The sequence below is a fragment of the Bombyx mori genome, chromosome 6, assembly GCF_030269925.1.
Source record: "Bombyx mori chromosome 6, ASM3026992v2".
Classification (NCBI taxonomy): Eukaryota; Metazoa; Arthropoda; class Insecta; order Lepidoptera; family Bombycidae; genus Bombyx; species Bombyx mori.
In genome coordinates this window covers 10318867-10333711 of record NC_085112.1, presented here as the reverse complement: position 1 = coordinate 10333711, position 14845 = coordinate 10318867, and the positions used below count along the sequence as shown (strand labels likewise).

At 38.3% G+C, this 14845-nt stretch overlaps 2 protein-coding genes across 5 annotated transcripts; one reads left to right on the top strand and one right to left on the bottom strand.

Annotated features, from left to right (window-relative positions):
* Positions 1–626: 626 nt before the first annotated feature.
* Positions 627–4193, top strand: Vps4 (vacuolar protein sorting 4). Of its 4 annotated transcripts, none has more exons than XM_012689940.3 (2): positions 627–851; positions 2071–4193. In XM_012689940.3, exon 2 carries the CDS (start codon positions 2087–2089, stop codon positions 3401–3403), a length of 1317 nt encoding a protein of 438 aa, XP_012545394.1. In that variant the 5' UTR covers positions 627–851; positions 2071–2086; the 3' UTR covers positions 3404–4193.
* A 1061-nt stretch (positions 4194–5254) lies between these two features.
* LOC101740362 (uncharacterized) lies at positions 5255–14394 on the bottom strand. The gene is made up of 6 exons (XM_012689954.4): positions 14172–14394; positions 10093–10298; positions 9248–9383; positions 7730–7863; positions 6988–7147; positions 5255–5382 (listed from the first exon to the last, which is right to left on the bottom strand). The coding sequence occupies exons 1-6, from the start codon at positions 14218–14220 to the stop codon at positions 5291–5293; spliced, it is 777 nt and encodes a 258-aa protein (XP_012545408.1). The 5' UTR covers positions 14221–14394; the 3' UTR covers positions 5255–5290.
* Positions 14395–14845: the final 451 nt, after the last annotated feature.

Below are 14845 nucleotides of genomic sequence, written 5' to 3'. Positions count from 1 at the left end.
AAGGGTGGCGCTACTGTAGCAACCGGATACATTTAAAAAAAGGCGCTGAAAGTTATTAGATTAAGATAGAGAAATAAAATATAGACTTAGTTCTTTGTTTAGTGTCTACCCCACGATCAGCAAGCGAAGTAAATTATCCCTTCATAACAAGGTGACACTACAAAACTTGCATATGCTCCGACATGAATTAAGCAAGTGCAGTATTCGATCACGCGGCTCGCATGCACATAAACTCTTTCCAGGTCATCCAATCCCGTTTCGGCAGGATAGCTGTCGGGGCACTGTGGTATGTGAGGAATGTCGACCTTCACGACGATCAAAATTGAGAACCTACGTAAGTACCTTAAGATAGCGCAGAACGTTACTTCGACAAAGCAGAGCATCACGATAACCCTCTTAACGTGGCCGCTATTAATTACATATCCGACCCAGGAGACGGGGCAACGCAAAGCCGCCGTCGTCTGAAACATATAATGTCAGATCCCTCGGACTCACTCTCGGTGCTTATAAGCTCTTCAAGCACAGGTCGCCGTCCTCGTCGAACTCGTCGACTACGACGAAGGGTTCGACTAGCGAATTAACCCACAGACAGCTGGCTACAAACTTTCTCGCTGGATCTTGTCAGTTAATCATTATAGTTATAGAGGTCTGTGCTTGGACCACAGATAAATTATAATGTGCTGTATTTGTATCTAAATTTGACATTCTTGTACGTGACAGACAACGAATTTTATTGAATTTTATTGAATTAGTAGGTACATAAATTCATATTTGCCTTGTTTTCTTATAATAATAGCAGCGAATAATTGCGTCAAAGATACAGCTGAGCAATTTTTTGCACCATAATTGTGGTAAGTAATGCCTTTTGCACTCCATAATGGGACAGGAAAAACATATCAAGCAGAGTAGTTTCTATGGTCATGATATCACGATTAATAGCCATCAAATTAGTCACCATTCATATAAAAAACAACAAAATTGGTTTAGCCAAAAATAAATAATGTAAAATTAGCTACATCGAAGTATAACGCTTTTTGGTATCTAAAGATTTCAACACTTTTACAGTAAGTACCAATTTTCGTATGATTCAATGCATAGCATAGTATAGTATAATTCTGTGGTATGATACTCAGAAACATTAATAACAGACTAGTAAACTAGTAAAATAAACTCGATTCTATTTTAATCCAAAACATTTACTGTATTGAGGACTCCACAATAGCTTACTAGTAAATCCCATTTACCCTTACTGTATTTACTACAAGATAAATACACATTGGTCTGTTAAAACAACTTAAATTATCTATATGTTATTGGTGCTATTCCAGAACCTTCCCTGAAGTGTAAACGACAACCATATAGAATTGCAAATAAATAAATAAATGTATGTTACACACAAACCCAGATTGCTTCTGAACTCCAGGTTATTGACCTTATAAATAACTAAAATGATCTTATAATTATAAAATATAAAAAAATGTAAATGGAAAATAAAGGGTTGCATCTATTTAATTCCATTCAAGAAATGCAACAATTTTCTATAATTTTAGTTCATTACCGTTGTGCAAGTTAATAATATTTGTTTTTAAATAAATATATTTGGTTGTAATTTAAAGTGTTTATATTGTTATACACAGGGAGAACCGTGAAGAACAGAAATTCCAATATCTGTACAGAACAGACTAACCTTAAAATTTTATATATTTGTAGATTTCAATGTTTATCTATATAAAAAATGTTTGTTACTTAAATGGGAATAAACTTGCATCCCGTCTTAGTGGTTCCCTGAGCTCATGTACTCTTGCGACATCAGATTAGTGTTTCTTAAAGTTATTGTAAGTTCCAGTTTCAAAGACTCCTGACCTACATATATATTGACAACTTAAACCAAAGGTCTGAGTGGGGATATTATTTTTTGATATTATTAGTTGTCATTATTTGTCTGAGTGGATGTTTTTTCTTAAAAGGAATATTAAATGCAAAGAAAAGTCTCTAGATTTTTGGTCGGTCCATATTAACAAAAAAAAAAAAACCAAAATTGTGTAATTTTAAAATAGTTTATTTTTCTAGGTGAATTTAAAAAACAATGACATCATCAAATACCTTACAAAAAGCTATTGATCTTGTCACTAAGGCTACTGAAGAGGACAAGAACAAGAACTATGAAGAAGCATTACGTTTATATGAGCACGGTGTAGAGTATTTTCTTCATGCAGTAAAATATGAGGCCCAAGGTGAAAGGGCAAAAGAAAGCATTCGTGCAAAATGCCTTCAATATCTTGATAGAGCTGAAAAATTAAAGGAATATCTCAAAAAAGATCAAAAGAAAAAACCAGTAAAGGATGGGGAATCCAAAAGTGATGATAAGAAGAGTGATAGTGACAGTGATTCTGATGATCCAGAAAAGAAAAAACTACAAGGGAAACTTGAAGGAGCTATTGTGGTAGAGAAACCTCATGTGAAGTGGAGTGATGTAGCTGGTCTAGAAGCCGCTAAGGAAGCATTGAAAGAGGCTGTAATTCTACCAATAAAATTTCCACATTTGTTTACTGGCAAGAGAATACCATGGAAGGGCATCTTATTATTTGGACCCCCTGGTACTGGTAAGTCATACTTGGCAAAGGCTGTGGCTACTGAAGCAAACAATTCAACATTCTTCTCTGTTTCATCATCTGATCTGGTTTCTAAATGGCTGGGTGAGTCGGAGAAGTTGGTAAAGAACTTATTTGACCTTGCTCGACAACATAAACCGAGCATCATCTTTATTGATGAAATAGATTCACTTTGCTCTTCCCGTTCAGACAACGAATCTGAATCGGCTCGTAGGATCAAGACAGAATTCCTTGTTCAAATGCAAGGTGTTGGTAATGATATGGATGGCATTTTAGTTCTTGGTGCCACAAATATACCATGGGTCCTTGATTCTGCTATTCGAAGGCGTTTTGAGAAGCGTATTTACATTGCTCTGCCAGAAGAACATGCCCGTCTTGATATGTTTAAGTTGCATTTAGGCAACACAAGACATCAACTGTCTGAACAAGATATGAAATTATTAGCGGCTAAAAGTGAGGGATATTCCGGTGCGGATATCAGCATTGTTGTCCGTGATGCACTAATGCAACCTGTACGTAAAGTACAATCTGCCACACACTTTAAAAAAATATCTGGTCCGAGCCCAACTGATCCTAATGTTATTGTCAATGACCTTCTGACGCCATGTTCGCCTGGTGACCCAGGAGCTATAGAAATGACCTGGATCGATGTGCCTAGTGACAAACTTGGCGAGCCGCCAGTTACAATGTCAGACATGTTGAGATCTTTAGCTGTTTCGAAGCCTACTGTAAATGATGATGATATGGTAAAATTGAGGAAATTCATGGAAGACTTTGGTCAGGAAGGATAAGCTTAAATTTGTTTTAATGACAAATTACGTCTAAATAATTATAATTACACAAAATATGAATATGTTAAGAAGTTGAAAGCACAGTGCCTAATATTTTGATTGCTTCTGTTTTGTGATTGTCAAAAAAAAAACGAAAGAAAGAAACAATTGAATTTCCACGATTTTATTATTATTTGTAAGTATTGCTATAAATACTGATTTTTTATTTTTAATATTGATTATTACTAACTCCAAAAGCACATACTCTTTCTGAAAATAGTAAAATAAAAATTTGGCATTATCAATGTTGTAAATGTAAAGTTTAAAAAACTTCATAAAATCGTGAGTTGCTTGTCAATATTGAATTGTAGGTATTTATATATTTGTAAGTATGTAATGAATACCTGTAATCTCTAGCTTCGTCCGCTAACTTTTTGTTGCTAAAGTAATGCCTACTACACAATATAGAACGAATTTTTGAAGTTTGATCTTTGTGGATTTTATTTTTGTGACATGACAGGGTTATCAAATTTGCGAAGTTCAAGAAATGCTCACGAATATTGTAAATAAAAAATTAAATTGTTTTCTTTTATCAAGAATGATTGTGTTTAGAAGCCCTGCTGCCATGTACACATAATTACAATAAATTATTTACTCAGTACTAATTTTCGTATGTTATATTTTTATATATCCAGGGATGTTTATCTTATTTCAGTGGAATAATTTACTATCCCGCATAATTTTGTTGTAACCTAAAATGTATAAAAAATGTAAGTAAATTTTAAAATAAACAACAATAGACAAGGTCTTATTTAGGTTTTTATTTTAATATATTTATGTTCGCTAATGAGCAGTCTGCTTAAATGTAACAGTGGGCTTTGTCTGTCTGTGGGTTAATTTACTCATCGAACCCTTCGCAAGCGACAGGTTCGACGAGAACGGTGACCGGAGCTTAAGGTCCCTAAAAGCACCGTTAGTGGATCGCACCGTGCTGTTAAGAGTGCTGCAAACGTGTGCCTATTTTTCTAAAAGAAAGGTGTTCACGAATGATTGCCTCTATCCGATGATTTGCAAGCGAAGTAAATTATCCCTTCGTAATAAGGTGACACTACAAAACTTGCACGCGCCCGGTCATGAACTATGCAAGTGTAGTGTTCGCTCACGCGGCCCGCACTAATTTGAAACCCCTTCAAGTCATTCAATCCCGTTTTTATATGATACCCGTCGGAGCACCGTGGTTCATGAGGAACGTGGATCTCCATGATGATCTGGAGCTTGACTCCCATCAGTAAGTATATCCAGTCGGTGTCAGTGAGCCACTTTGAGAAGGCGGAGGCACGACAGGAAAACCCTCTTGTCGTTGCCGCCGGAAATTACATACCCGATCCTGCGGACCGAATGGTAAACAGTCGAAGTCGCCCTAAACACGTCATTTCGGATCTTCGCGATCCATTAACGGTGCTTTTAGGTACCCCAAGCGTATAAAAAATATCAACTTAATTAAGGTTAGGTAACAACATTATTTTTCACGCTCACACGAAAAAACGCGATGGAAAAATTATGATAAATAAGTTTTAAACTGCACTTTTAACAATACGAAATAACGTCCACGGTACTGCCATCCCGTACGGCCAAGAGTTTTTCAAAATTACACTATATTTATACCATTTTCAGCTTTACTCTGAGGTATAAGTGTAAAGGAGCTTAAATTGAGTATTTAGCAAAAATGCGTGTTCTGAACCCACGCACTCGGATTAAAAGAGTAGGAAAAGCCTTTGATCATGTTTAATTTAGAATTTGTCTATAGCTGAGGGCAGTGGTATTCTCGTGACGTTTAGGATCTGGTTATTGAAAGTAATAATGAAACAACAATTCTTATGAAACGTGTTTATTTACAATAATAGAGTATCACAAATATTTTGTACTAATTGAATAAAAAGTTTGAACAAGTAGTAATGTTGACAGATTGCAAAGTTTGTGCTGGGTCCCGCAATTTATTTCTGAAATGGAATTTTTTAGATTAAAATTCATAATGGTAACCTGACCACCGCTTAATGTTGGTAGCTAATAAAATTATTTGGATGACTCTTTTTGACAGCTATATATTTATGTTGACAATCCAAAGTTAGCGCTCTGCATAAAACACGAAAGTAAAATATTTGATAACTATTAACAAATGTCAGATTTCACTAACAACAGTTGATTTATTAATCTGTTAATCTTCCGATACAATGTACCCATCAAGTAAATCATAACCTGAATGAAAATAAAAGTGAAATTATTTATTTTATAACTTTCTTCATAATTTACATAGAAATTTAAACTTGTTTTGATTTGTTTTATACCTCTACCCTGGCAATTCCGATTTCTTTATTTAGCAAACTTCCTTTTGTATTTTTTTAATTTTTAACAGGTTTTTAAAAAGGATTCCGTTTTTTTATGCTTGGATCTCCTAGCTCACGCTCCACCTGGTGTTAAGTGCTTACTGGAGCCCATGGACATCAACAAAGTAAATGCTGCCATCATCGTGAGATATAAGTTCTAAGTTTCCGTTTTTACAGTACAACAATTGCGGTACTCTATACGTCAAAACGCATCAGTGCTTCACGGCAGAAACGGGATGGTAGGTACCCATGCTCGTAGGTACTCGTGCGGACTAAAATATATTAAGAGCCGAGGGTTAATTCGGAACTTATACCTTTTTCGTGGTGTTCTTGTAACGAGAATATTCTTTTATAATAAATAAATAAAAAACTTGATAAGAAAAACAAAAATTGTAATGAGTCTTTAAGTATGTCCACCCCATGTCTTAAGATTAGCGGCTTCACTTTTTAATGTCTGATTCCGGTAACTAAGTAACAGTATATAGATAGTGACAGTCCACGATGTTTTCTCATGACATGTTCTTCTTCAGACAAGGCTTGTGGAGAGTACTTAACGGTAGGCAGCGGCTCGGCTCTGCCCCTGGAATTGCTGAAGTCCATGGGCGACGGTAACTACACACCATCAGGTGGGCCGTACGCTGATCTGCATACCAGGGCAATAAAATAAGAATAATAATTATATATGTAGTGAGATCAACTAGTCGAATTGCTATTGCAGTAAGAATATTTGAGACCGCTGTAAATTTTTGTTGACTTTTAAAATATCCGTCAAACATCATTCTACCACAGGGACACTGGTAGGAGACTGATCAAACTCGAACATGTTTTTGAGTACTTTTTTTGATGTTATACTTCTTTAGGCGCGTTATGACCAATTAATGAGAGTGAAATTTTACGATGCGCGCGCACCGTGACACAAAATTAACAGAATGAAGTTGCCCACTAAATCGCTCATTACAATACGACCGACGTAACTTGGTGAGTCTGAATATAGCCGCTGGTGAACTTTCCGAACCGTACCGAGAATTACCGAATTTATACGATGTCAAGAAAAGGGATGTCCATTATGCGTGTTTGAGGATGTTGCTTAATCGATTTTTTTTCAAATTGATTAAAATTTAAATAAATAAATAAATTTAATAAAAATACAGTATAACTTCTTACGCGCGTACATAAGTACACGCACTCTTTTTTTTTTTGTTATCACTATATAATATTTACCAATGACAACGGTACGCTCTCGTCTATGTGTATCGATTGTTGCGATACATTTGATTTTCATTCGTGATTGAACTGGCGTCCGGAGACCAAGGGTAGATACTAGAAGACCTTGTGGGGCGGGCTTCGCGCCATATGCTATTAACGAAGATCTGTCCGTAATCTGTACAGAAAAAATATGAAATAGATTACCTTCCATCTATATCGGTTTTTACGGATGTTCTGTTATAACTACTGAACCATGCATCCGATTGACTAGAAACTTGGTATCCATGTAGAAAGTACATGTAGGTACTTAATGGATAGGCTAATATTTATATGAGTGTTGGACTCCACAATAATAATGACAATATATAATAATGTTATTTTTAATGCCCAGCGAAGCGGGCGATTATGGCTAGTACCTACGGTACTTTTATAAATTTTGACTTAAATAGATTACAGTGTGTTAATTTTTTTTTTTGGTATGCATGAGAAGCTATCTCACAATTCCTATCTATTTTGTCACGAACCAGTAATTCGTTTGGGTTTGAAGTATGGAACAGTTGTAGCTAATACAACTAATTTCGATCCTTGAGCGTAAAAGTGTTTCGTGGACACGCCCATGATGTCTACGGGGTCAGGCAGCTAATCATTATCAAATGGCCTTTCTGGTCGTCTGTCTTTGTCCATGTTTAAAGCAATGATAAAAATTAAGGGCAATAAAATCAATTAGGTACGCTTTCAAAAGCTTGCTGTTATTTACCTTTTGACCGTTAATTAGCCATTGCAATTCCGGAGCTGGGAACGATCGAGCTGATGAACAGTTAACGTCTAGCATATCCTTGATGTTATATGGTCCTTCGAGTCCCGTGATCCGAGGACTCTCCTTCGGAAAATCTGAAATAAAGCAATGGTAAGAAGAATAATAAGTCACATTATGTAAAAAATAGGGGATTATTAGAAAAAAAAACAAAATGTGTGCAATTCACACGTGGTAGAAGTGAAACCTTCCAAAATTAAAATACAATTATCCTAAACGTCTTAGGTATAAAATATGTAAAATTTTGTCATTAGTAAATAATTGTAAGGTAGCGCCCTCTGTGAATTGATATTTTAATTTCACGTATAATCCTAAATTAAAATTCACTACAAGAGCTTTCATACACACGTTAGTATTAAAAAATCTCACAGATGGCGCTGTATTAAATAGTATGTATATTTCTGTCTCATTCTTTGCTGGCTTCATCCTACACATTTTTGTATTTGTGTCTCTTACCTGTCGTTTTTTCCGTTGCATCCTGTTTGAAATCACAACGATTCTATAGAAGTTTTCACTTCAAAACCATTCAGAAAATTAACAATTGGCCTATTCGCGACTAGATGCAGGTAATTTTTTTTATTTTCGGAATCTGAATGTCGTCTACAGAGTTACTCGCTAGATCTTCACAGCGCGTCGCAATTCCGATCCGTACCTCTTGCTAGGGCAGATGTTAGCAAGTCTTCTTAGGTAGAGTGCAGTAAACTCCCATCAAGTCATGGTGAAGCTAGAATAACTCATCGAAGCTACTGGCAGGTAGGAAAAAGTAGAAAAAAACTGAGACCGACTACCTGGTGGAAAATTATTATAGGTTTGTATGCATCGAAAATAAATAATGAATGGCACAACCCACAACGAGCATACTTAAAGAAAAAAACTATTCAGATACGACTGATGATCAGCCAACACATTAGTGTAGAAATATTTTTTTTTTTTTTTTTTTTTATTGCTTAGCTGTGTGGACGAGCTCATAGCCCACCTGATGTTAAGTGGTTACTGGAGCCCATAGACATCTACAACGTAAATGCGCCACACACCTTGAGATATAGTTCTAAGGTCTCAGTATAGTCACAACGGCTGCCCCACCCTTCAAACCGAAACGCATTACTGCTTCACGGCAGAAATAGGCGGGGCGGTGGTACCTACCCGTGCGGACTCACAAGAGGTCCTACCACCAGTAAAAGTCCACTTTTTTCAATGTAGTATTGTCTAGATCCCCCAGGATTTATTCGAAAGATTTTTTGAGATGCACTGCACGCGAGATATTTTTGCTATTGGTTTATACAATGGTTGCATAGAAATCCATCCATCCACATGATGTACCTACATTAATTACTTCGGTGTAACCAAAGTAATTCGTATTTTGGTAATACGAATAAAATCCAAAGCCGAGACCATGAAACAAGTTTTCGGAATTTTGGATTCATAAATATGTAGACGCTTTGGGACTTAATTAGCACTCACAATAAATTTCCATAAAATTCTCTGCCTGTGCCGAGTGGAATGACGGTGCTTCCTCTGATACCTCACATCGGTACAGCCCTCGGGACTTCAAAGTCAATTCTCTGAGATGGACTCGACGAGCTGTTGACTTTTCAAGCTAAAATGTGGGTATGTAATGTATATAGTGAGTTATGACTATTGTACAATACTTTAATTTAATGTTTATGGCTTAACGAGCTCACGGCCCACTTGTAATTAGTTACTTCGCTGCTATTACTACTATTACGTATGAGCGCTCTACAGCCTAACTTGAGCCTGATGATATGTCCTTCTTCAAACAGGGTATTATAGCAGTTCTCCATAGTTGGTGACCACTCATTAAGTGAGCAATTTTCTCATTTACCTTCAAAGACACTAAAAATGCGATGTACTGCTACTAGGATGAATTATTTCACAAGGTTCTTGTCCCCGTAGCGTATTTTTTGGAGCTAGCGTAGTCTGCTAAGAAGACCAAAGGTTATTTTCCTCCGACTCTACACTGGCTTTAATCCAGCAGGGTATTTCGAACATGTTTGTAAGTATCGTTCAGGTTCTCGATAATCTTGCGAACGAGAGGTTTGTTCAGATGCCCCGTGATGGGTTATTTTGGTTTTTTCAATCCTACCCCTGCCTAGCAATCCTAGCTCTGTCTTATCTTGACTGGAAGTTTGACGAGACGTCGTACCATCACCTCACGCGTTTGGGGTGAATTTATACAGGCCTGGCACAAAAAATGTCCATGTGATGAATTGTGATGTCCTCATTCGCTTCTAATAGAATAAATAATAAAATTTCCGATATGAATTTCTAAAACATATCAAACTCACATCAACTTTGACGCCATCCAATTGATGTGCGTGTTGCGGCGGTCTAAGCCTCGGCATGTATCGGTAGAACTCTTCATTATCTCGATACCATTTCACTGAGTATAGTTTCCCGCCCTCCAAATCGTATTCGCAGGTTAGGGTCGCAGAATCACCACGCTGCTTCAGCGGCGGCACAGAAATCCCTACAACCCGTAGGCAGATGGATACTGGAAACACAAAATTACTTATCAAAGCTTTACGTTGAGTGAACTGTTGATACTTAAACGTCATGGTGATTGCGAGGAATGGCGACGTCTGGTGAAGCGCACCACCACCCGAAGTGATGACCACGACTCTGCCAAGAGTGCATGCGACTGAGAAGAAATGTTTTAATATTGTTATTTATTTATATATTTCTTGATAATCAAACGCCGTAACGTAGGTTAAAAATAATACATCGGATCTTTTTAAAAGTTTCTACAGCTTATGTATACTTATATTTTTTTATAAGAAATATTATAAAGCTGAAGAGTTTGTTTTTTTTTTTGAACGCGCTAATCTCAGGATCTACCTACTGGTCCGATTTGAAAAATTATTTCTGTGTCAGATAGCTCATTTATTGAGGAAGGCTTATATAACATCACGATAAGAATAATACAAGCGGAGCACCAAAAAAAATGTTTCAAAATCGGGGTTTTTTCCCTTTTGAGAGCTTCTGCTGCGGAAACGGAAAGTTTTGCTAAAACAGGAGGAAATCGCCGGACTCCCACCCTCCACTGGGGATGGAGGGTGGGGCATGTCGGAGTCGAACCGACTAAAACCTCCTGTCGCTCAACAACCAACGTCCAACCCTCGCATGAGACAGAACTCATGAAAAGGCAAGGGGAGGAGAGTGAAGCGTTTAGTGCGGAGCACATCTCTCCCATCACCCTCCCCCTCGGGACGCCGAGCCAGCGATCGTCGGCGCCACGACCACCAGCCCTCTCGGTCGGCAAGCTGTCCGAAGCCCGCCTAGATGGCGTCGGTTATCCTACGAAATACCCCGCTGGGTCAGAACCAGCGTGGGTCGAGGATAGCCGGCCTTCCATCACCCGGATGCTCTTGCGTAAAACGCGTGCAGAGCAGCTTGCACGTCGTCTTCTTAGGCCCCCTTCGCCGGGCCCCAGACCGACATATGAGGGGGACCCGAAACACTTAGAGGGCCAGGGCTAGGGCGAGGTCCGCCTCCCTGGCCCCCGCTCGACGGCGGCGGGCTTGTGCGTCTCACACGCGCCCCGCCCCCTCCTTCTGCGAGATGGTGCACTCGCAGAAGTCGAGCATCGCCTTCCACGACTCGTCGTTGCCGAGCATCGATGCCACAACACTCGGCAACGACAAGTCGTTTCCTATTTTTGCGACGAGGACACGGCGCCACCCCTCCCATGCGGGGCAGGCAACGAGCGTGTGCTCCGCCGTGTCCAAGTCGCAACCACAATGGTAACACTCTGCCGTCGGCTCGGCTCCGATCCGGTGCAGGAACTCACCGAAGCAACCATGCCCAGTGAGCACCTGCGTGAGCCGGAAAGTGAGGCGTCCTCTGTCACGATTCACCCAATCCACAAGAATCGGGCGAATCGCCTCGACGGTCCAAAATAATGTATAGACAAAATTGTTCCCCTTTAAAGGTTCCAAAAAAAGTCCGCGACAGCATATGTCTTTATTTTAAGGTTGGCCGAATAACGTTTTAAGCTAAACAAACTTGTTCTAAAATAAAGCATTATATGTGAAGGTGTTTTTATGAAGATGATATTTATCCCTATCCAAATAAATACGTTATTCATTACAAGTATTTAATTTTAAAGAAATTTCCCCTCGCTTGATTTTAATGAGTGTCTCGCTATGAGTATTTTAATGAGTATGAAAAGATATCGCAGTTTTAAAATAACATCGCAGCAAAATAATGATCAAGCGCGTAATATTGATGTACAAGACGCGCGGCGGCACAGAATAAGAAGAATAACAAGAAACACCCAAATCACTTCAAGATAGGCTTTGAAAGTTAAACATTTTTCTGGATTTCTACAGGATCCCATCATCAGATCTTGATGATTACAGGACCAAACGGGAAGTCTATCCTTTCAAACAAAAAAAAAAGAAAAAGGGATTATCAGAATCGGTTCAAGCATTCTCGAGAAATCGGTGAACATACATAGATAAAAAAATTGTGGTCGAATTGATAACTTTTGAATTCGGTTAAAAAGCGTGATTTTGCTACCTTAAATAGCTCCTTAACATTCTATTAAATCAAAATTATTTTCATTTTCTACGTAAATGAAGAGGCGGGTAAAATTTAGCGTTATGCCAAAGTAACTATTCCACGCGGCCGAAGTCGCGGGCAAAAGCTAGTTTTTGTTATAAAGTGTTCTAGTTTGAAGGATTGTTTTTTTTGTGACTAAGGTATTGCTGGTGGTCCGGAGGCCTTTTACAGTTTTACCAAGTCCGGTGGACGAGCAAAGGCTCAGCCAGGAGAGGAGGGATTTGCTAACAGCTGCCCGAGCGCCTCCGAAGGAGACCTAACTCAAGCTCAAGAGCAGCTGCTTCGCGAATGTATCTGCTTCCGGATCGGAATCGCGACCCGCTGAGAAGATCCGATTAGAAACTCAGCGAGCTGATGCATGGGTTAGGTTGCACGTACGTACGAGTAATGGTTACTGGGGTCCCTCCCAGCCTGCTCCTAGTTGTAGAGCTGAAGGCGTCTAATGCAAGGGTTATTGGATTTGATGGATCCGTAAGAACGTGTCTAGGGCGTCGACGTTGAATGGCTCCTGTGTGAACAGGACCCGGGGAGTAGTCAGCGGCGGCAACGATAAGGCGAATCGAAGTTTCGATGCTAACTTCATGTGCTTTTGGATCATTTGATCGCTTATTACGAACCACGGAGCTCTAACGACTAACCTGCAAAAACGGGATTATAGGGATTGGAGGGTGTCTATGTGCATGCGGGTCGCGCGAGCGAACATCATACTGGCGCATGTCTTAACGGAACGTATGCAAGTTTAGTAAAGTGTCACCTTGTTCCGAAAGGACATTTTACGCCGTTTACAGATGATGCATGCTTGGGGGACTCTCAGGTACTTGACCTTCCTGGCCCAGGATATAGGTTGGCTGAAGAGGGTGGTCGGGGCTGGTGAAGGATTGTATTACATGAGACTTCGACTTTATGGTTACAGGGAACCAATGGCAATTCTTTTTTAGTTTTTCTAAGCTTCGGTAATCACTTAATACTAATTGAAACTCTTTTATTTTCTATTATTCAAAAAAAAAATATCTAGATTTTTCTTTCCACAGAATGAATTAATATTATTTTGAGTTTCCGGCTGTATGTTGGACTTGCGTTTTCGTCTTCTGGATAAGAGTATAAGACGATAAGACTGGTGGTAGGACCTCTTGTGAGTCCGCGCGGGTAGGTACCACCGCCCTGCCTATTTCTGCCCTGAAGCACTAATGCGTTTCGGTTTGAAGGGTGGGGCAGCCGTTGTAACTATACGTGAGACCTTAGAACTTGTATCTCAAGATGGGTGGCGCATTTACGTTGTGGATGTCTATGGGCTCCAGTAACAGTAGTAGTAGTTAGAACTAGGTGGGCTGTGAGCTCGTCTACCCATCTAAGCAATACAAAAAAAATATTCAATTGTATTAATATATGACGTTATACAATTACCGGTACAATTAGCGATACATCCCTACAAGTAACGAAAATCTGTGAAACTGTGTCTCAAATGAAATAATTTGTTTACTGTTTGAACATAAAAATTTTGCGAATTTCAATTGAATATGCAATTTCGACAAGGGCACATCTCTGAAAATGTAAAATGTTCAGGAAGTGAAAAAAAAACTGATTATTTTCTAAAGCAGTGTAAAATTTAAAATATTAACTTTTGAGATATATTTTGGTGTTAATTAGCAATTGAAAATTACTGGAATTATTATAAAATGGGTGTAGGTAAGCCTCAAAACTATTTGTATATGAAAAAACGTATTTTACAAAATATGCAACATGTGCCCTTTTCGAAATTGCATATTCAATTATAAACCTTATGTCAAGATCATTTAAAGATTACCTTTAGCTCCTATGAGAAATAAACAGAAAACATTTAATATTCGTATCATTTTACACAACACTGAGAGTCACTTTAAAAAATACGAAATTAACATTATCAATATACAGATATACAATCATTTTTTTACAATATTCATGATGATAATTGTCGATCGTAACAATTCTTTTGACTGTGTAGCCAGCCAGTGAAGGCGTGTGCTTCGTAGCTCGCGGATAATGCAACTGTCTGACCCTACGTGCTACTAACTGCTACGGCTGGAATAAGTCGAGCTGTATGTAAATGTAATTTATGTACCAGAGTGATGAAAATTCAAAGGAAACTGAGCTTAAGTTGATTATAAGCATATCACTAAGTTAAGTTAACAAAGGTCAATGTTAAACAGTCAAAACGACCGAAGATTTTTACTTGTCATTACAAAAGTTTTGTAAATTACAAATATGTACGTACAAACCTTAAATACGGAGTTAATATGTTCTTGAATATCAGAGATATGCGCTTCTTCTGTTCTCGTATGAAGAATAAATAGAAGTGAGATATTGTTTTATGAACAGACTAGGGACTCTAGGAGCTATAGTTTATTATTGATCTTATTGAATATTCTTTTATACAAATCTGGTCCTGACAGTAACAAACGCGATAAAAAAAGAACGTAGCAAACAAAAAATATAATCATT